This window comes from Podospora anserina, chromosome 1, assembly GCF_000226545.1.
Source record: "Podospora anserina S mat+ genomic DNA chromosome 1, supercontig 4".
NCBI lineage: Eukaryota > Fungi > Ascomycota > Sordariomycetes > Sordariales > Podosporaceae > Podospora > Podospora anserina.
In genome coordinates this window covers 1959488-1981878 of record NW_001914853.1, presented here as the reverse complement: position 1 = coordinate 1981878, position 22391 = coordinate 1959488, and the positions used below count along the sequence as shown (strand labels likewise).

The following is a 22391-nucleotide window of genomic DNA, read 5'->3' as shown; positions in this document are numbered from 1 at the left end:
AGTGGTGATTCTATTGCCGTGAGGCACGGAGCTGCCCCTCTCAGACATTGGCGATGCTTCAGACTGCCCCTCACTTGGCGCCCACGACGATAAGCCCCTCCTTCATGCTAATCCTTGCTGTGATATTTTCCGTCCTCACCAGGATGCCCGGGTGGTTCCAATGGTCGTGCGACCGCTCGAGGTACATGGCTAAGATACTGAGGTACTTGGAAGGTGGGAGGGGTGTTTGCTTGTCAAATCTTTGGGCTTCTCTCTGCTGCATCTGGCTTCCAGCCCAACGACACACCATGCGACAATTGCTCCAGGGCTTGATTTGCTTGCCGCGTGAGTCAATCGTGAGATTCTTTCGATTCGCCTCTCACTCGAGCCAGCCCAGCTTGGCAGACACGGCGTGTTGCGGTGGCACCGAGCTTTAGAACTTTGTTTCCACAATCCCTACCACGAACCTCTCTCGTTCGTGAATTGGCACCTCTCAAAATGGGTTTGAAGCGGGGTTTCATGAACGGTTTGCCGCGGGGGACGGTGGCAAGAACGTCCAATGCTTTGGCCTGGGCCAATAGCAGAACTGCTTCAGTTTCATCGAGGCGAATGCAATACCAAACCGCCGACAGCGCGCCACCCACAATGCTGCGTGCGATACGAATGTGCCATCTGGAGTCTGTGACATCCCATCTTGACGTTGACATTGACGTCGGCCGCTTGCGAAGCTGTTGTCCAGCCCACCCAGCCTGCCAGCCACCCCAAGCTAGTCCATTTGTCAAGTTCACAGAGGCATTTCTTGCAAATCTTTTTTTCAGGGTGGCTTCCCCGATCACCATGATGTTGACATGGCAACACGAACACAGCTTTGGTGATGCCAACCCAAGAATCCCACGTAGCTCCCCGGCAGCTTCAGGGTAGGCCTTTGTTAGCTCTCCAATGACCTGCTCTGAGATTTCCAGGAGGTCGGGGGCAACGTAAAGGTGCGTCTTCCTGCATCGAACACGGCAAGGTCCTTTCCCTACAGAGGTACGATCATGGCCTTGGATGTGACCTCGACGACTGATATTATGTAATAGTCCCTGTGAGGCTCAGGGCTCCCGCTGCCAAGCTTCTCAACGGCAACGCTTCGTCAAGCTTTTTCGAGAAGAGATCTCTGCTTTCGAAAACCCCACCGAGCCCCTTCCAGGGGGGTCGCCTACCGTGTTGCCGGGCCACCCTCCAACTCTCCAGGGAGTTTGCTGGAAGCATGATTCCACCCTTCACCGACCTCAATGGTTGGATTGCCCAGGGAAATCTCACACCCTTTGGCGGCGCCATCGACGTCGAGATCTCGAGCAAGACCTGTGGTGGCTTTGGTCCATGACAAGTATGCTTCGCTGTGGCTACACCTTACAAGATAGTATCGGATGGGATGGGAGCACAAAGATACCCGAGAAACCATGCTCGATGTTGCAGCGGCACCTGGCTGGGTTCGAATTTTCTTTTTTCTCGACCCAAGATCCCCACTTTGAAGCTAAAGTCTTGGAGTTACCTTACCCGTCCCTCCCGTTGTGGACAAAGGCTATCGATTCGGGTATGAATAGGACGGGGGTGGCTTTCGAGGCCTGAGGAGTCATCCGGCCCGAGAGAGACACAAAGCCTCCCGTCAGCCCGGTTGGCCATTGACTGGACGGGAGATCTGCGTGTAGGGTTCTGGATTCGTCACAGCTCTCCAGCATGGCGCTCTCCTATGTGAATGCTTGTACATGATCCTGCCTTAGCCTAGTCGTCGGTGTAGAGCCCCGGTCCACTTGAGGAGTGACTTGGATTCCGGCCCATTGGTTTGGGCAGTGACGTGCTCACCGGCATAGCTGTCTGCGGTTTCTTGTGCTTGGCTTTTCTCTCGTGACCCAGTTATTGGGAGCCAGATCTCTGTATACCAGACGGGTGGCCTTCTCCCCGCTTTTCTTTTCCATCACCTATCCCCGTGGGATTATATACGCTCTGGACAACACTGCAGCCATTCTACGTCAGGTAGTTCAGGTATCTAACTTGGGCCTTCTGAAATATCAAATGAACCTGTCAACTATGGTTGAAAGCCTGTTGGCTGCCCTGGAAGGCATAATAGATCCATTCACAGCTATCCATATCTCTCACCGAAGGGCTATCGTGTTTGGGGCCTATGGATACTCTTCAGCATATTTCTCAAGGGAATCATGTGCTTCCCCATTGACAAAACCGTTTTCTGTCCACGGCATGAGGATGTGAAGCTTGACTCATCTTCAACCCAAAGTCACCACGACCCGTCCTCAGCGTTCAACGGCCTCAAACCTGCCAACGCTTCCAAGATGAAGGTTACCACACAAACCCTGAGTTTGACCCTACCGTTGCCTACCAACAGTGCCCACACCATGACACACCAAATCACGAATCAACTCAACTTCGGCATGTATCATGCTCCAATCTACACAGACCAGCCGCCCTCAACCTCAGCTCAACCAACCGTATGGGGGCAATCCCAAGTCTAGGACCCATAGAACGCACCGAGTATCAAGCTTGACAAGTAACTCTAAGTCTCGAGGGCATAGATGGCTGGTAGAGAATGCGTTCAACAAAGATAACTCTAGGGCTGTCAGGAGAATAATAGTCTATCATAATGGCAAGCGCTTTCTCAGACGAACAAACTAATCGAGACATGATCTTTAAACCCTGCTCACAACTTTTTATGAGGTCAAGATGAGATACTATTGGTGGAGCGTTTTGAACCACGCAGGCTTGGTATCGATAAACGATCTGCAATCTTCCAGCTTCATATCGGGAACACAGTGAATACCTAACGGTTGGAATCGATATCTTGGGACTAAAGGATTCCAAACTCATACCTGCCTCGTCTCTCTTCAGTTTCAACCGCCCAGGGCAGTCTGTCAATTGCAGAGCAGCATTATCACACGAGACAAGCAACCCATCTTTCGTCTTCAAGGCAATGCCACAGGCATGCGTGTATAGCTATACCTCTACCATCCCACAGCGTACACTCTCTACCTGCTAGATGTATAATCTAAAGCCTTATCCTCTGGCACTGTGTTATTCCTTTTTTTTTGTGGCCCATCCCTTGTTTTTATACTCGATTCATATCTCCCTCCCTATCCTAAGCTGAAAGCTGCCTTACCTCCTCCTCGGTAAACCCAAACAAATACAGCAAATCCAAAAGACTATCCCCGTTCAACCTCGAGCTTGCCTCCATCTGCACCATAGGCTTCGCGTTCCACGCCACTCCCAAGCCCGCGGCTTCCATCATCAACAAGTCATTCGCTCCATCACCGACCGCAACAACCTGTTCAAGTGCGATGCCCTCTTTCTCTGCAATCTCGATCAACAACTCCCTCTTTCTCTCCTTCCCGACGATCCTCCCCTTGACCTCACCGGTCAGCTTCCCGGTCTGCTCATCGATGACAACCTCGTTGGCATGAGCATAGTCAATTCCCAGCTCACCAGCCAACCAGCTGGTCAAGGGCAAGAAACCACCTGACAAGACGGCGGTCTTGACGCCAAGCCTCTTGAGAGCCTTGATCAACGGTCTGACACCGTTTGTAACGTCAAGTACAGGGCGAAGCTCATTGAAGAGCGTCCCTGGGAGGCCAGCAAGCAACTTTACGCGCTCGCGGAAGGCAGAGTCGAACTCGAGCTCTCCCATCATGGCGCGATGGGTGATATCTGCCACACGGGCAGCAAGATCAGGGGGGTCCTTGATGGTGGCAGCCAGGAGATCGATGACCTCCTGAGTAATGAGGGTGCTGTCCATGTCGAACACCACCAAGCGGGGGTACCGGCGCCAGAGGGTATCGGCTCGGAGGGCTACGTCGACGTTCCATTCTCTCTCGAAGCGGTAGATGAGCTCGTGCTTGCGGAGGTCCTTCAGGGGAAGGTAGTCGGAAGCGGGCGCCGGGGAAAGGGTGAGCTCGACGACGGTGGGATGGTGTTCTTGGTGAGACTGGTCGATCTTCAGGCAGCGGTGAGAAGAGTGAAGGTCGGTCGAGCCGGCAGGGAGAGGAAAGGTAGACATGAGGTGAAGGAAGGAGGCGATGCACATCGGCGAGACGTTGGCGCCGTAGAGGTGGTCGAGGGGCTCAGGCTCGGTGGCGGGAGGCTCGAGGGGAAAGTCGTCAAGCTTGCTGGTCGGCGCCATGGTAGGGGGAAGGTCCGAGTCGGCGGCGCGGACCGAGGGCGACTGACCGCTCCCCTTGGGAGACGGATTGCGCTGCGGTGAGGGGATAGCATTTGATACTCTGGGGTTAGTGGACTTGTAAAACAGAGTAGCGATCAGTCTGTTGGTGGAAGCGCCAGGCAAAGGCGTGCAGTTGGGATGCGACAGCTCATGGCTCTGGCCATCGACGATCCTGGGCGGGTTCTCAGCCGAGGGGATTCCCTTGAAGGGAGAGATCTCGCGCGGGGGGGACACGCTGGTGGCTTGGAGATCCTCCACAACCGTGTCGATTCCGTAGTGGTTCTCGGGCTTGCTTGGAGGACGGTACTGCTGATGCTCTCTAAGAAACGAACTGCTCCGCATCGAAGCAGTTATGGAGGGGCGACCCTGACGGGTGGGAGACTGAGGTTCCTGAGACATGTTTGCGGATCGCGCACAGCAGGCTGCAAATTGTGATCTGGAGGTTATGTTTTAGTGACGACGTCCAAACTCGACCAAAGCGACTCGACGACAAAGAAGCAGTACCTTGGATACCCTGGACTCGAATCTTCGACACGCGCGCTACCACAGAACACCGAGCAAAGTGAACCTCGACGACAGACAGAACGCCCAACAGACAAATGGGCAGGAATGCTTGCGCGAACAGGGCGGCCAAGTATTTTTGTTCAATGGACGGACGGCAGCACCAAAAAACAAGGAAGTTGTCAACCCCACCATTCACCACGGTGAATCCGATTTTGGCCAGTCGGCAGACCCCGCCATCAGTTGCAAGGTGAGGGGCATTTGAACTCCATCCGGCACGCCCGCACCCGAGATCGGCCAACCACACCGAGAAAAAGCTCTCCGTCAACCCGTCTGTCAGGTGGATTCCCTTCACCGGAAGGTAGTGCATGTAGACCTCCGAAACTCCGGGGTAAAGAATGGATATGGTCAATATCTCTGCCATACCTTGCGCCGGTTTTCATCGTCTGCCTGTTTGTCTGTCTACTGCGGGGTCAGCCCGACAGCCGTTGACCGTTTAGACGTCTCCGGTGCGGTATATTTAACTATGAAGAAGGTCCTGTTAATAACTGTTGTTGCCTGCCCCGTCAGCACGCGACCCACCATTTCGATGATTTTGTCCGGCCGTGAAACGGTTGATTGGAGGCCACCTACAAAGAGGTTGCCCAGCTTTGTGTCGGCAGCAGATACTCTGACAAATCGCCGTGGGAGAGCTGAGTAACTGTTGAAGAGATTGAGAAATAAGCTTCAAACGGTTCATCACCGTACTCTTGTTATTTTTTGGGGAGGGGGGGGGGGTGGAGAGACCATGTTTTTGACAGTTTCTGGGGTTGAGATTCTTATGGAGACGTTGACTACAGTGACATCATGGTTCAAGATTCACATCGACGACTGCCGGCTGACTAAGTAGATCAAGATATATCCCTTCAACCGTTGTTCTGGTGCTAGATGTCGTGCAACTCACGCCCTGCCATGACGACAACACCTCGAATTGACGCCCATGAGGAGTTCGAGAAGCGCACAGTGGCATGTCGACACAAGACAATGGGTGTTTTGTCCCCGGCCCCCTTGCCACAAAAGGGGCGGGCGGAACGACTTGGGGACGAGTCGACCCCCACAGAAAATGGGCCAAATTGACCAATGAAAATGCCTCCAGATGTCGTGATCAGCCTCCATGAAAACACCACCACTCTAGGGAAAGCTTCGTCAGAGTGCGCTCTTTGCAAAGGGCGACCGCAGCCCTCCCAAATCCGCTGCGATGGCCCAGTTTAGACAGGCAGGAGCCAATGCCAGGCCGTCCCTGGGTTCCGTCTGTGTCCTCCAGGGCCAAAGTGATCGTGGAAGCATCCATAATTACTAATGAGCCTAGTCCATGAACAGTGAAAACGTGCCTTTTGCTCCCCCCATCCCGGATGTCGGTCGGTCGTCGGTCTACAGGGTGGTCCTTCGACTTTCGTTCCGAAACGGCGGATGGGATCTTTCCTCGAAACGCTCCAACTGGAAAGCTATTAGTAGTGAACACTCCCCTCCCACCCCCAAAGCTCGACTTTGTTCCATATTCAATATCCCTCATCGATACTACCAAACCCCCCCCATTCCCTCTGAGCAACCCCTCTGTTGGCCTCATTCCCCGCCTTAATCACGACATCTGGTGTCCCGTCTTTACTTCTTCTCTTCCTCGCTCTTGCACGAAACGTTGGCATCCACTCAACAACATATCCACAAACACTCAAAACGTGTTATAACCACCCAATCCGCCATCATGTCCACCGAAGAGTCCAGGGCCCCTTCCTCTCGCTCGTCGTCTAATGGCGACGACGCTTCCGTCGACTCGGGCTTTGCCTCGACTGGCAATTCCACCGCCAACCTCCCTGCCATCTCGCTCACCCCAGCACACCTGAAGCACCTCAACCAGCAACTGGAGCACATGCACCCCATGGACATCCTCAGGTTCTCCAAGGCCTTCTTCCCCAACCTGTACCAGACAACAGCCTTCGGCCTCACCGGTCTCGTCACCATCGATATGCTGGCCAAGATCCAGAAGGAGAACCCTCATTCGCTGCCCATTGACCTCATCTTCCTGGACACCCTTTACCACTTCAAGGAGACATATGAGCTCGTTGACACTGTCAAGGAGCGCTATGGGCTCAAGATGCATGTCTTTAAGCCACTTGACGTTGAGACAGTAGAGGAGTTTGAGAGCACATACGGAGAGAAGCTGTATGAGATGTCCTCGGAGCTGTACGACTGGGTCGCCAAGGTCGAGCCTCAACAAAGAGCATACGATGAACTGAAGGTTGGCGCCGTCCTGACTGGACGTCGCCGGTCTCAGGGTGGCCAGCGTGGTGCCATTCCCGTCATCGAGCTTGACGAGGAGAGAGGCATCATCAAGATCAACCCCCTCGTCACCTGGACCTTCAAGCAAGTCAACGACTACATCAAGGAGAACAATGTGCCATACAATGCCCTCCTCGATCGGGGGTACAAGTCCGTTGGTGACTGGCATTCGACAGTCCCGGTTGCCGAAGGCGAGGATGAGCGTGCCGGTCGGTGGAAGGGCCAGGAGAAGACTGAGTGCGGCATCCACAACAAGAAGAGCCGGTATGCTCAGTGGCTCAACCAGACCGCAACGGCGACGACACAGCAGCCAAGTCAGGAGGTCGCTGCCTGAGGGGTCTGTGTTGGGTGGCTGGGTAGCTGGGTAGAAGCACGATGGAGTTAATAACGATCAGGAGTACGACGAGGAAAAGGATTGGGCGTTGCATACAACAACATATGAATAGGAGTTATCGGCGACTTGGGAAAACGGCGTTATGGGCGCAGCATGCCCGTCAGGACATCATCGGGGGATTGACATTGTTGCTTTAGACTGCATATTGCTAGCATCTTGTGACATGCTAGCTCAGCGCTGGCGAGAGAGAGTAGAATACCAGAATTGAACATGTTCAAAACATCGTCGGGTTTGAGTGAAAGTTGCTTGTCTTGGTCAGGTGCAAAGCCGATCGTCAACTTGGAAGTTGGGCTGGTCTGTGATTGGATGAGGGGTGCTGGAGTGACCCATCAGGACGCCATGTTCGTGCGGAGTATCGTGAAAGCCAATGAGGATCCATGGTTATTGGTCAATCAATGTTTCAGAGACTGGCCTGTGAAGCAGAAGAATTGTTCCAAGATATTTTGATGCTCGACCTGTAGAGCTTCATTCGCTGCTTCTTATCTCTCTATCTTACTGGAATTCCTGACGCGCACAGACCGCGCTGAGCCCTGATCACAAAGATGGTCAGGTTTCCCTGCCTCTGATCGGCTTCCCCGATTATCACCAACGTCCTCTCACACCTCAACCTGCCTTCAACTTTTATTCACGCCGACATTGAGCTCTTGCAAAGATCCCGTTGAGGCTCTCCAACTTATTTATATATGTGACAAGAAACTCAACCAAATGTTGAGAAGCCAGACGCACTTGGCCCTTGGAAAACGAAGGGGCATGATCTACACCATCCGGCCGTTCGATACATGTTTGAGCATCATGACTTTCAGCCTGATGTCAGTGGAGATTCTCATACCAGAAACATCATTTCCACCGCTTTCCTACTCGTTGACCATCATGGCACGGCATCAACAGTCTTCACGTTCCGAGTGCTTGCTAAGACGAACACCATATTGAGCTGACATGTTCCTACTCATCTCGTTCAATCTCTCTGGTTCTTGAACTCTCTTTTGTAACCTTGTGTTGTTATTAGTCCAAATGTATCTCACATATCTACTTCCCCTAGCACTGGCAGCATATGCCTCTGCCCAGTCTCTAACTGAGATTCTCGCACAGAATAATGCCACACTAAGCACACTAACAAGTATGACTGACCTCTTTCTGACCCTGCAAGCTTCAGAATTACTGACCCCTAAGGTCTCCTCCAACTCGTCCCGGACCTATTCCAGACCCTCTCCACCGCCCAAAACATCACCCTCCTCGCCCCCTCCAACGAAGCCTTCACCAACCTCTTGTCTCGGAACCCCCGCTCAGCAGAACTCATGACCAACCCCCGCGCCCTCTCCGGCGTTCTTCAGTACCACGTCCTCTCTGGAAAATCCCTCTCAACAGACTTCACCACCAGCCCCATCTTCCCCTCCACTCTCCTCTCCACCCCCTTCGCCAACGTCACCGGAGGCCAAAAACTCCAATTGACCCTCCTCAACGAAACAGCAAGCCTCTTCTCAGGCTACAAGCAAGCCTCCTCTGTCATCACCCCCGCATGTTTCCCCCCTTGGCCCATTATATACCTCTCATACTAACCCCTACCAGGACCTAACCTTCGCCAACAGCAACAACACCCTCCACATCATCTCCTCCGTCCTCACCGTCCCAGCGCCCCTCTCTCAAACCCTGTCCAACATAAACCTCACCTCTCTGGTCGGCGCCCTCACCACCGCCCGCCTCTCCTCCGGCACCTCCTCCCTCCAAGACATGACCCTCTTCGCCCCATCCAACCCCGCCTTCCAGGCAATCGGTTCAGCAGCCAGCGGCCTCTCAGACACGGACCTAGCCAACATACTAGGCTACCACCTCGTCCCCTCCCGCATCCTCTTCTCCCCGCGACTCCTAGCCCAAGACCAGATCGTCTTGGCGACGCTCCAAGGCTCCAACCTGACCATCAGACGGGACGGCAACCAGCTGTTTGTCAACTCGGCGAGGGTGATACTGGGGGATGTGCTTGTCGGAAACGGGGTGGTGCATGTTATAGATAAGTACGCCCACACCCCCCCTCCCCCCAACTTACCTACCCACCACCTCTCTTGGGTATCGCAAGTTGCTGACATTGAGGATGGGCAGTGTCCTAAACCCATCCAACACATCGGCTACCCCTGACCCAGCAGCAGCAACCCAAGCTCCTGCTTTTGCCGGGGTCACTCCGGTGGCAGATATACCGTTCACGTCGGGAATCGTCCCCACGACGACATTTGTGCCAGTGACGGTTCCCCTGAATGGAGCGGGAAAGGGGGCCTTTGCGGCAGTGCCGACGGGGGTGATGTTGGCGGCTGGGGCGGTGGTTTTGGCGGCGGTGATGTAATGTTTTCTCGTTGAGTCTTTTATTTTCCGGGTTTTCGCTGAATTCGACGTGGTGACCTACCATCATTCGCTTTGAAGAGTTCAACGGGCTTACTCTTCAGTCGTCTAACTCGTCAACCTCCACGCCACTAAAGACATCATTGCAAACGTGCCAAAGAGAAGAAAGGGTTCTCTTGAATATATAACCCTGTATACGCTGTCTGCTCGTCCCTCTTTCAACTCCAACTGAGTGAAACAAGAAAAATTGAAGACGCTTCCCTTCCGCCTTCTGATCTCTCCATCTATCTATCTGCTGCAATTGTATTTCTGATCCAGTCGAATGAAAAGATTGTGGAACGCCCGAGATTCCCCAAAGAAAACCCCCAACTTCCCTGAGAAACAAGAACCGTGTTTGCGTCTTGATCCCGTCCGTGCCCGCATTTTCGCGAAAGGCATCGAGGTACTTTCGACAAGCCCAAAAGGCAGAGCCAATCAAGCCACTGCGAGCCGTGCGAGCCGTGCCATCAACCCAATCCCAGACGCTTTGTCCCCATCGTGGGTTGGGGCTGTATCGAGGAAAATGGAGCTGACGTCTGCGGCGCCATGAGCGTCGGTGTGGGCGACGGAGGCGTACCCAGAAGCGTGCGGAGCAAGGCGAGAGTGAAAGCGGCAATATATCATCAAAGCGGTCGCCGTCATAATGGTCAGGGTCATCTCCATCTGGATCATCTCCGTCGGGGCCACCTCCATTTGGGCCACCTCCGTTTGGATCACCTCGGCCTAGATCACCTCCGTCTGGATCACCTCCGTCTGGATCGCCTCCATCGGAATCACCTCCATCGGAATCACCTCCACCGGAATCACCTCCATTTGGACCACCACCGTTTGGGTCACCTCCGTCTGAACCATCCGTCTGAACCATCCGTATCGTGATCGGTGGTATCGTGATCAGGCCAGTCACGACTAGCCTCATCCCCAATGGGATCCCCCTCCTCAATGGGATCCTCCTCCTCAATTGGATCATCGTCCCCAAAGGGATCGCAATCTCCCCGGTAATCACGGGTGCCGTACCCATACAACTCAATTGTCGCCGACCATAGCCCAGGCTGAAAACCGCGACTACAAACAAGCTCAAGCAGCTTGTCGACAGTATTCTTGACGTCATTATCGAGGCCATCCTACTGGGCTTCTGTTGCGGATGGTTTTTCCTGCTCACCAGGCGGCGGGGATCGATTGTTGAGTGACATTTCCCTGTCGAGCTCGGCCTCAAGACTGCCTAAAAGATCGGGGCTACCTGCTTCGGATGCCTGAGGGGGTTCGGAAGCAGTAGGAAGAGTAGGAGAGGCTGATGTCTGGAGAGAGACCTCTGGGATTTGCGTTGGGACCTCAAGCGAAACAGAAGCTTCGGATGCGGTGACAGGCTCGGTTGTCTGCGCCGAGAACGGGGGCTGCTCTTCTGGCATCGTGAGAGCTTCAGAGATGGATTCTGCGGGCACAGAAGCTTGTTGATCTGCCATTGGGGGCGTAGATGCGCTGGGCTTAGGAGCGGATGATGTTTCAGAGGTAACGGCTGTTTCTGATTGCACCGTAGCTGATATTTCCAATGAGGATGGAAGAGGGATGTTTGGTTGAGTGTTTCCAAGGTCAATGTCCATGGAGACGGTAGTAGATTGGATGTCGAGGTAGCTGGCAGCAGCAGGCGCGGTCGCTGGCTCGGTGGGCGACACGACCATGACGTTCTTGAGGGGACTGCCTTCCGCGCGGGGAGAGTTAAATTGTGGACCCAGTTGGAACCGTGGTCTGGAAACTGTGACCTCCTCTTCGGGGGTGGCGCGACGAGGCAGCTGCTCGTCTTCAGGTTCCTCAATCGAGCTTGGTCGGATAACCTCCGAAGCGTCTGAGCCGAGCATCTCTTGATCTTGATCCTGACCTTGAGCTTGCTCTGTAACCTGCTCGACATCACTTGGAGCGTTGCCCACTTCAGGGGTCGCTGTTGACTCTTCATCGCCGGCTTCTTCGTCGCCACCTTCCTCCTCACCGTCTTCGTCGCCTTCGTCCCCTTCGTCACCGTCCTCCTCATCGGAAGGAATGACCGAGTTGTCGGCCATCTCGGTGTCCTGGCCTGCTGCATCGCCGTTCTCCTCGGACGTAATGACAACCTGTTGCCCGTTGTTAGCCACTCGACCTGATACCCGACTGGCCGCGGATGGTAAGAACTTACCCCTGGTGGACCCTCGCCGAGTACGCCCTCAACCGTGGCTTCAGCCAAAGCCTCGCCCCCAGCAGCTGCTTGTTGCTGTGACCTGGTGGCAGGCAAAGGCAACTGACCAATCTTCCCGCTTCCCTTCTTCCTTCCTCTGCCCGGCCCCTTGGCCTTCCTCTTAGGCGGCGGTGGTCTCCGTTTGACGGGTGTCGCCTGCTGCCCAAGCGCCTCGCCAGCCGCAGCAACCGGTGCAGGCATTACCGTCGTGCGAATGATTTCACCGTCGACTTGCTGTCCTTCACTCAATGTGATCGTCTGCTCATACGGATTGCCTGCCGCATCGATCCTCCTCACAGTCGCCCTGGTGATTGTCGGTCCCGGTATATGAGCGACACTTGCAGTACTCGCCAGTGTGATGGTGCCCTTGTGTCTTTTTGCCAAGTGGGAGACTGAGGGGACCTCTGCATTCCTCGGCATCTGCTTCCACGCTCTGACAGTGAAGCCCTCGTTCCCCACCTCAGGCTCCTTCTTGTCGCCCTTGGTCCCGAAATCGATGTCCTCGTCCTCGTCCTCGGGCGGGGGCCGCTTATACACCCTACCGGACCTCATCGCCCTGAGAAGCTCCTGGGAATGTGGCGGCAAGAGTGCTGTATCCTTGGGCATGCCGAAAGGCAACTCTATCGCCCAAATATCGTCCTTTTGATCGTCGTCAGGGGGAGGGCCCATGGCCACGTTGACTTCGCCGCGTGTCCATTGTCGAACCGGGAGACCTGAAAAACAATACACTCATCAGCCACCTGTGATGTCACCAAAGGGGTTGGGAGCCATACCTTCAAAGTCATCATGTTCAACCACGCCAGCCCGGTTTCCCCTTCTGGTCTGCGCCGCCGTCCTATACTGCTGTTTCGGTGCAACCACAAGTCCATATTAACTTTCTAGATCTTTTGCCTGGACGTCCTCAATCGCTCGATTTATCTCGGCAGTTTTGGAGGTTGATTTGAGTCTTCAAATATAAATGAAAAGAGAAATGCCTTACCATAGGCGCCATTGTAAAACAAAACCAAGGCAAAAACAAAAAACGCAGCAACAAATCAATGACCGCTACCCCTGTTGCACAGTGCTAAACGGACCGGACCCCGAAGCTCGCGCCGGATCTCACGTCACCCCGCGACAACTTTTGGATTATGGATTCCGAGTTCCGCTGGCCTCGGCCGGAAGCAACGGAGACTCCGGAGCTGGCGCAGGGGACTTGTGGATTTGCGCACAACGTTACGGGGCGTGGCGTCGCGACACCGACGACAGTGGCGTAAGTCGAGACCGGCGAGGACTAGGAAGGATGATGATCGGTCGCAAGTAAGGTTGGTTGGTCTCGATGGTGGATTTGGGGATTTTTCGTAACGGGCGCTAGATATGTCAATGAGTACGTACTGTGCTGGTAACAGTTGTTGGAGTAAAATAATTTGATGGTTGGCTGGAGATGGCTCTCAAGAAAAGATGGGCGCAATTTGGTATATTGAAATGGAAGAAAGAGACTTGGTTGATTGCTTTTGAGGACCTCGATCTGATTCGCGGCTGCCCTGCCAATTCGCGTGTTGTCAGCACCTCGCGTGTCGAAATGCACAGGCAGTGCACTAGTCGGATAGAGCGATATCGATATATCCGAGAAGTCATCAGTGTGAGCCAGCAACACACAAAGATTCGGACCTCGCCAAAGCTTCCAGGACCAGACAGGTAGGCACACTCTTGTTGACTCCATTGAGAAGAATGAAGCTGAGTTTGATTCCCTTTTCTGCCACCGCCAACACCACATGATATCATTGTCCTCAGAGGTACACTGAAAAAGACGCACCCCCTTTATTTGTGCTGGTCCCTGTACAGCAAAAACGCCTGCCTTCTTGTTAAAGCGTCCTTGTTCCTAGTATTTATACAAACAGCCCTATGTCGGTCCTCCTAGACACTGCCTCTTCGTCCGCTGACACCTTTAATCCCAGCTGCGAGTCAGGTTGTATTAGCACCTCCCGTCTTCTGCAGATTCGGAGTGCAAGGATCAAGAACCTACCCGGTATCCTTCTGCCTGAGCACTTTCCCACCCTTATCCTTCCCTGAGAGCCCGCCCTCCACCACAAGCCTGTCGTGCTTGTAAAACTGGCTGATCATTGTTTGCCTCTGTCGGTATCTCGTTAGCCACTGTGTCTGCTTCTCTTCTTTTTTATGTCTCCTCCAGCGCCATAACCCCCAAGCCTCCCTCTTCTCCCCGGTATCAAAATCCTACTCTCTTTCCCAAATATCTGTCCCCTCCCCGCCCCCCATTCAGACTTCACCGCGGAAATCCGTGACTCACCTTCAACAAGTGCAACTGGTTCAAACCCTCCTGCACCAGCTCCTGCACCCTCCTTTCCTCCTCCACATTCTTGTTCTCCCTGAACGCATCCCTCGTCCCGTTCGCTTGGCGTACTCGCGAAAGTTGTAGTTGGTAGACTGGGAGGATTGCCGGGAGGAGTTGCTTGTACTGTTGTTCCCCCCCCCCCTCCCCAATCCATCATTAGCGATTTATCCTCTACTTGGTCTCAGATCCATAAAAAAATTTTCGTGGGGCAGGCATACCAGCGGAAAGCACCTTTTGCGCCTGGCTCCGGGCGCGGGGTAGCCATTTTTTTTCTTTTTCCTTTGGGGGTTTCGCTCGTTTTCGGTCGAACGCAGGTTTTTGCTTTTTACTGAGATTGGGAGGAAAAGGTTCAGGATTGTCAACGTCGAGAACTGTAGAGATCTAGCGTGGGTGTTACGTGTTTGTGTGGTGGTGGATTAGGATTGCTAATCCAGAATTATTTCCAGCATCCAAAAATCACCTACTGAACTGCCGCCAACCGAAAACGCTCTCCAGCTCCCGTCCTATGACGGAATGCCGCGCTTGGCGGCGAAAGTTCGGATAGACCGCTGGTGGTTGCATATTCCATAATCGAATCATAATGGATATATGCACATCAACACCACTTGGCGCTGGGCCAACATTCAGGGGCAAGAAGAAAATGCTGTTTATTCCCCTGTCATTGAATCAAGACTCAAGATTTGTATCACTCCTTCTTCCTTACTAAAAGACACAAGGAAACAATAATGGCCGGGTCGACTGAAGGAAACAAGTCACCCCATAAGCAAAAAGGCAGCAGATCAAAATCCACCGCTGTTACCCCCAAAGCTCCAGAGTTCAGAAACATGTTAACAAAAGACACTTGCCATCCCGATTTCCCGGTCCAAGTTTTTATCCCATAGCCTACCTTCGTATCCCCGTAGGCAAAAGAATGACCAAAGTCATCCCCAAAGCAAAAACAATACCCTTGACCTAAACGACGAAATATCTTTTTCCCAACTCCCGCTATCAAACGACTACCCATCCACCCACATCAAAGGAAAAAAGCCAGTACCAAAAATGATCCACCTCGCTCAACCAAAGCACTAGTACCCCGTGTACATGTGCGGCGTCCCACCCCAGTTCTGCATAGTTTGAGGCACCCCATCGCTCATGTAATACCCCAACTCGTTCTCATACCCGTCATTCATCGGCAATCCTTGATGCTGCGTGTAATACGGCTGCGGTGCCGCCTGAGGATCATACGGGGCGCCCGGTGGTGGGCCCTGTCCCTCAGCGCTGTGAGGATGTTGACCGGGCCCGGGAGGTCCTGGAGCCGACCGATGAGTATCGAACGCCTCCAACAAAAGCCCAAGCCCATCAGTAGACTGCCTACCGCCTCCTGTCGGTGAATGCTGAGCATGCTGTTGCTGAGGCGACTGGACCTGATGTTGCTGCTGAGGTGCGTGCGGAGGCGGCGGCGCATTAGGCAGTGGCAGTCTCAAGTTGGGATCAATATACAACTGATGAGAATTGGCCGAGGGAGGCGGACCCTGGGGTAGCGGCAAGATGGCAGAGCTTGGACCGCTGCCTTGTGTGGATGTTGGGGACACCACACCGTTGTGATTCTTGGCGCCTTCGGTCGAAGGAGTTGACGCTGGCAGGAGACGCGGCTGGATCGGTGTGAACACATCCTTGAGCGCCGGCTGCAGGACGTGAGGGATTGGATCTCTCTGGATTGAAGACACTAAGTCTCCCGAAGATGAAGAAGAGGGTGGAGGAGAGGAAATGGGGTGGACTTGTGTGCTGTTCGAACTCGGAGCACTCACGCTATCAGCCATGCTGCCCTGCGTTTCTGCTGCCATTCCTGTTTTCGTTCTTGAAAACTTTTCCAGGTGGTCGAACCACCTAGACGCGAGCGGCCAGATGTTCTTGCTCTCGTTCAGGATACCGAGGATGCGCTGGACAATCTGCGGAGCATCACGCACGAGAATAGAGTCGGCACACACTGTGAAAATGTTAGCATATTTCCTTGCCATCGCTAGCCAGCAAGGTAGAACCTACACTTGGGATATTTGCACAGATAGCATGCCAGGAAGCCACATGTATATACACAGAAAGCCTGCCATCTGTCAGTACAGCTCTCAGTGCCAAAAGCCGAATGATTCTTACAGCCATCTGGGCTCCGGGACCCTCGTCTGGAGCTCTGTCTCCGTACTGGATCTGGATTTGCTCATACAACTCCTTGACATTTCTGAACAGCTCTTGCGCCATATCATTCCAAAAGCGCGCCAAGGTCGCGTCTGAAGTGCCATGGTTGATCATGTTGTGTATGTACGCCTTACGGAGCACAATGTTGCAGAGCCGCGGCGTCATGGTCACTCCGAGATATGCCTGCATAGAACTCAAATTAGCAAAGGGCCACGCAGCAAATAGCGTTCGATAAGCACACCAGATCATGACCTTCCTGCTTGTAGCCCTTCAGCAACAGGCTGCTCCACCTATGGTCATTCGGCAGCAATGCCTCCCACCCGGCCAGTTTCTTTTCCAGGACAGCATACTGACTGGTTGGCTCCCACGGTCTCGCACTCTTATCGTGACTGATGGCCCGTCTAGAGATCCTGCCCCAGTAGTAATGCGCCTGGATCAACGTCGCAAACAGTGACCTCCCTGGGTCAGCAATCAGCTCGGGTTTCTCCAATGCAGGTTGGGTGTCCTCGAGAGCTGCTCTCGATTTGGGTTCCCGAGCCGCCGCAAAGTCTTGTTCGTCACAGGGAAGCAATGCCGTGATGTCGCTGGCTGCCAGCAGCACAGGCGACTGTGCGCTTGAGTGCAAATTGTCCTGGCTGTGAAGCATCCACTAGATGCACGGTTAGCAAGCCCCTTCTCCAGGTTTCGACAGTTCAAGAACGTACCAAAGTTCTCCTTGCTGATTCGGCTTGGATTACCAGCTCCTTTGTTGGGTTTACCAAGACGTACGTCTCCTCCCTGTGCAGCTTGAGCAGTGTTGCCATCCTCATAGCGACGGCCATGTTGATCGAGCTCTTGTGAGTCAGACCACTCCCTTGCTGCGCGATACTCAACAGATAGAACGCCTGGCACCTCTCCAGACTTGGCTCCCTGTATAGCTCCATCATTGCCACAGCCGAAGCATGCTCCATGAAGATCTCGGCCGCGTTCATAGCACCGCCGTACCGCTCGACCAACGCCGGCGTCAACCTAGCGCTGACACTTAGTATTCCCAGAAGCAGAAACAAGCTGACTGACCGGGGGTTAACCGTCAATTTCTCGATAAACCTCTGCTTGGGGATGAATCCCAACTGGAAGTAATGTCTCGTAAAGTTGTTCACTGCGTCTAGGATATCCTCCAACGGTGGCAGGACCTCCCAGTCGTCCGGGCTTCGGGCAATGAGCTTTCCTCCAGGGCTCATCACCGCTCCGTTGGCTAGAATCTGCTGCTGCTGCTGCTGCTGCTGGTCCAGGACATCCCTTCGAAACTTGAGAACCTCTCGTTTACTATTCTTATCAGCCCGGACCCGAGGGTGCCGGTATTCGCGGTCCTCATCTGGTTGGCCGCGGACTGGAAAGACACTTTACACGCGCATCAGCAATCACTGACAAACAAAGGAAATCCCTCAGGTCATTGGGATGAGGTTGATCTCACCAGTCTTCTGGTCCAAGTCCTGCATCGGTGCATGATTGGCAAGGTGGCTTTCCCTTGTCCGTTTGGTGGCATTTGCTTCTCATACGACGACATCTAAAGTAGAGACGAACAAGATATATGTTAGGTCAAGGAGCTTTACAACCTGGCACACATTGGCAATATCTAAAGATGAAATGGAGGGAAACAGGGAACTGAGCTTCTGGGCATATATGCACCAAACAGATTCCGACTGGTTTGATCGGCAACCGATAGACAGAATAGGATCAAAGTACGCACCTTCGGCAGGCAATAGGAGCTCTCCTCTTGACAGGTGGAGCCGCTGGAGGGGCTTGGGATGGCTGCTGTTGTTGTGGTTGTGCTAGAGCTACCGGCGACTGTGGGTGCTGCTGCAATTGATGGTGGTGATGCTGTGGGTGTTGTTGCTGAATCTGTTGTTGCTGGATCTGTTGTTGCTGGATCTGTTGTTGCTGGATCTGTTGTTGCTGGATCTGTTGTTGCTGTTGCTGTTGCTGTTGCTGTTGCTGTTGCTGTTGCTGTTGCTGTTGTTGCTGCAGCTGTAACTGGGCGGCAGCCGCAATAGCAGAAGCCGGCAGCGGAGGAGGTGGCATGTCCATCGTGACGTTGGTACCGGCAGCATCAGGAGCAACCACGCCCTTCATTTCAACATCCATCTTTTATCTTTTTGTTGCGACAGCGACCTCCTGATGTTGCTCTCCTGCCTTCCGGTCCCGCTCGCACTCTCTTACACCGGTGTGTCGTCCTCAGCACTACCGGCGATGCAAATCACAGCCGCACGTCGCGCGCCGCGATGCACGATTCGCGAGGTTTTGATCTGCACCAGGAATTCTTCCCCGCCGTATTCCACCACTGTTAAGGATATTCAAAACGAACAAGAAGCCTAGAACGAAGACCGGATGGTGGAATGCTTGCCGGAGGGACGCCGGAAAGGAACAGCTGTTGCTGCCAGTGGGGTGGGAATGTTGCCGGCAGGGCAAAGTCGAGGTCCAATCTGATCTCTGTGAGTTGCCAGGTCGAGGGGGTGTGGGGGTGTTTGCAAAACGTGACGGCAGCGCTCTAGGCAGCTAACCTTCCAGGGCAAAAGTGGAGGAAAACGTGTTGCCGGGCGCTCTTTTCGGGGCAAACTGCGGGGGTGCTTCAGGCTTGAATTCGAGCCCAAAAAAAAAAAAAAAAAAACAAAAAAAAAAAAAAGGAACATTCCACTGGTCGCTTGGGCCGTGCTGGCGCTGGCTTTAAACTATCCTCTCAGCGAGACATTGAAGTATAATGCCATGAAACGTGCTGCTTGGTGATAGAGGATTGGTTCACCGGTGAGAGGAAAAGAGAGAGAGAAGAAGACGAGGAAAAAGCAACTATAGTTCCTTTGCTTCATCCCACCCCCCTCTCCCCTCGCCGGGTTTCCGTCCGTCACATCTTCCCCCTCCCCCCCAGAAGGCTGATAGAAAACCAGCCACACGTGGTTATGGTATTATCTATTGAGAGTGAGGCACATTATCCTTGAACTTCATGTACGAACGGATCAAATCCCATCGTAAAGATAGCGACGAGACGTATTCGTTGGTTCTCGCGGCGCACTGCCTATCACCAACAAGGCCGGCCTGCTGCCCGAGTGTCCATCCACGCAGCATCATGTCATTTATCCATCCCCCTGGTCCCACGTTTCCGTCCCATTTCCATCATGGTGCAATATGGCGAGCCTAGTCCGGTCTGTATCATTGTAGTGGGTGTTGCGTGGCGTGTCAGACTGCTCTCCAAAACCATCCAGTATCATGCAAATCATCTTTGATCTTCAAAGATTATTTCGGGCAATTATCTTGTACTTCGTTGGCTTGCCTGCCATTGCAGTGTGACATTGCAACATAAAACCGTCCACCTCTACTGCCTCAATATTCGGCCATCCCTGATGAGACTATGTTACCTGCCGTTCTTTTCCTGATCTTCTCTCCAACTCCCCAGATACTCTTCCCCCCACCACCACCTCGGCACACCCACTCGCATTCCCCTTCCCTTCCCTTCCCGCCGTCTGACATGCCGTGCTCCGTGGTTGTGAGCCTCTGGGTACTTTCATCAAAGCAGACATATTGCTACCCTGACCGGTCCTCTTTGCCAGCCCAGCCAAGAGTTCTAGTCCATCAAGTCCACTCTCACAACCGCTGCTTGCCGAGCGACCACACCCACAAATGCCCACCAACACGACGGCACGGAATAAGCCCCGATTCAATTCATGCTGCACGACCTGCCGCCAGCCCACTGGCCTGTCTGCCTGCCCACACACCCACCACGGCAGCGGCACAGTCCAGAAAAAGTGTCACAGCGAGAGACGTGAGAGTGTGGGGGCATTGAGGAGGAGGCTCGCTGAAGTTCTGCCCGACGGTGTGACAAGAAAGAACCCCAAAAACAGACCCCTGAACAAACGACGCTTGAACTCCCACAACAGTGTTAACGACACTGTCCGGACATGTTCACATCTGGTTTCATGTTGATATCAACATCGATCTTCCAAACCAACTCCGGAAACACATACTTTGAATACTGGAAGATGCAGAATCAATAACATAGAATGTACCGACTCAGAATTGTGCTTTCTCTACTCAGATCAGAGCAAAACGCCCACGCACTGTCCCACTTACACAACCACCACCACACCGAGCCCCCAGCGTCACCAACACAAACCCAACCATCACCAAATACATACCCAATGATCAAACGAACAATCCATCCCGGACTATTTATCTTGACCAAAAGAAATTACACCCATTCCTCCCCATGTCTTCTCTGTCTCTTACAACAGCACAAATTACTGAGGAGGAACCAGTCCTCTACTTCACCAGAACCACAAAAAGCTGCAAAACATGATAAGAACGGGCCGTAGCCCAAGAAACGCCCCCTCATCAAGAGTTCTCGTAATAGCCCTCGTTCCCTTTCTCTTCTGTGTAACAGGGAAAACAAACCCGCCGACCAAAGCCCGAATCACCCGAGCCTTGCCCATCCCCATCTCAAGCCCATCATGGCAATCCACCAATCCCGTCCCAAGTGAAACCCTAGGTAGGTTACGAATAACTAGAATTGCCAGCCTGCTAACAAAACAACAAAGCTACTGTCTATTCATCATCAGAGAGGAGCCCTACCCTGACCTTCCTTTAAAGCACCAGCCGGACATCTAGGGAGGGGGTAGGAGGGTGAGTAAGCAACCCAAGAAAAGAAGACCAAGCCCTACCCAACACCAACAGCCACTTCCTTCCCCCCATACCCAATCCTCTTCACCTCCCAAGCCGACAGCACCCGGCAACTGGATCTTGCCTAAGCCATCCCCCGTGGATATCCATGTTCTAGATTCAGTCCCTAAGCCATCACCTACCTACCTGGACCCCTCATCCATGGTCCTCCCAGACTCATCGCCTCCGCTAAAAGCCTTTAAATCACCCAGCGGGAAATCTTATCTGATCCCCAATCACTGCCTACCTTCCTACCTTACCCCCATCTTCTCAACCTCTTCCTTTCCCCCGTCTTGTCAGATTGATACCACCACGGCAAATCTCAACCTCCTCATCTCAGCAGGCCATCCCCGCAAGTCTCCAAACCAGCAGAAACGGCTCAGAATCCCAAAATCAAAGTAACCCGTCCCGCCACCTCCCCCCACCGCTCGCCGGGCCCGTCCATCCGTCCCGTTTCATTCCGTGTGCTTGTGTGTCTGTGTGTGAGTGAGTGAGTGTGTGTGTGTGTGTGTCGACCTCGATGGACCCGGATCCAGATGTTGTACCACCTACCTACCACATCCTCTCCCGCGCGGGAGGCAAAGTTCATACTACCTGAGTTACAGCATCATTTCTTGGGACAACACCGTTCTAAAAAACCCATAGACGTTAGACTTGACATCATCAAGATACAACATCTCATCCCTAATGGTATTCATACACGCAACAGCAGTCACATCACACAGCCAGCCTCATCCTATTTGTTAGGGGTAACTTCTCATTCCTAGCTCTCTCTGTCTACCTAATCCGTAATCACAATAACAAAAGCCATTCGTCATTCGACAAAAGGTCCGCCAAAGCAAAAAGAAAACGGTTGGTATAGATCCGTTTCCCGAGTTCCACCCTCCCGCCATTCATGTCGAGCAAAGCCATGATGACCAAATCGACACGCTAGGTGCTTTTCTTGGTGTGTTGTTGCTGCTCTTCTTGTGCTGCGTGTTGAGTAGCGGTCCTGGCAATACATGCATTGCTTAGATCATGATCAAAACTCCATGTGTATGTCAACCTGCGTTCGAATTCCGCTATCATCGTTTCCTTTGACCTCCCATCCAAACTCCAGAACCTGTCCACTTGAACCGGTTTTTGAGCCATCCGTCCCGCCGCCGCCGCCGCCTTTTGGGTGATAATGCGCTGAATAAAAACTCTACATGATGGTGTCATATGCTCCATGCCCCTACCCGTTGGAAACACATGCCTCTTG

At 53.3% G+C, this 22391-nt stretch overlaps 6 protein-coding genes across 6 annotated transcripts; 2 read left to right on the top strand and 4 right to left on the bottom strand.

Annotated features, from left to right (window-relative positions):
- Window positions 1-3109: 3109 nt before the first annotated feature.
- Window positions 3110-4585, bottom strand: PODANS_1_19710 (uncharacterized protein; the record flags this gene model as incomplete). Its single annotated transcript, XM_001907401.1, has 1 exon — window positions 3110-4585. The coding sequence occupies one exon, from the start codon at window positions 4583-4585 to the stop codon at window positions 3110-3112; it is 1476 nt and encodes a 491-aa protein (XP_001907436.1).
- A 1843-nt stretch (window positions 4586-6428) lies between these two features.
- Window positions 6429-7337, top strand: PODANS_1_19700 (uncharacterized protein; the record flags this gene model as incomplete). The annotated part of the gene is made up of 1 exon (XM_001907400.1): window positions 6429-7337. The coding sequence occupies one exon, from the start codon at window positions 6429-6431 to the stop codon at window positions 7335-7337; it is 909 nt and encodes a 302-aa protein (XP_001907435.1).
- Window positions 7338-8408: 1071 nt separating this feature from the next.
- PODANS_1_19690 (uncharacterized protein) lies at window positions 8409-9729 on the top strand (the record flags this gene model as incomplete). The annotated part of the gene is made up of 4 exons (XM_001907399.1): window positions 8409-8514; window positions 8568-8899; window positions 8964-9406; window positions 9492-9729. 4 exons carry the CDS (start codon window positions 8409-8411, stop codon window positions 9727-9729), a joined length of 1119 nt encoding a protein of 372 aa, XP_001907434.1.
- Window positions 9730-10885: 1156 nt separating this feature from the next.
- PODANS_1_19680 (uncharacterized protein) lies at window positions 10886-12810 on the bottom strand (the record flags this gene model as incomplete). The annotated part of the gene is made up of 3 exons (XM_001907398.1): window positions 10886-11866; window positions 11929-12695; window positions 12741-12810. Coding segments are annotated over 3 exons (1818 nt in total), but the record flags the coding sequence as incomplete, so codon positions are not given.
- Window positions 12811-13891: 1081 nt separating this feature from the next.
- Window positions 13892-14580, bottom strand: PODANS_1_19670 (uncharacterized protein; the record flags this gene model as incomplete). The annotated part of the gene is made up of 4 exons (XM_001907397.1): window positions 13892-13901; window positions 13970-14076; window positions 14252-14419; window positions 14515-14580. Coding segments are annotated over 4 exons (351 nt in total), but the record flags the coding sequence as incomplete, so codon positions are not given.
- A 780-nt stretch (window positions 14581-15360) lies between these two features.
- PODANS_1_19660 (uncharacterized protein) lies at window positions 15361-18001 on the bottom strand (the record flags this gene model as incomplete). Its single annotated transcript, XM_001907396.1, has 7 exons — window positions 15361-15987; window positions 16084-16262; window positions 16319-16376; window positions 16427-16635; window positions 16718-17096; window positions 17170-17845; window positions 17919-18001. The coding sequence occupies 7 exons, from the start codon at window positions 17999-18001 to the stop codon at window positions 15361-15363; spliced, it is 2211 nt and encodes a 736-aa protein (XP_001907431.1).
- Window positions 18002-22391: the final 4390 nt, after the last annotated feature.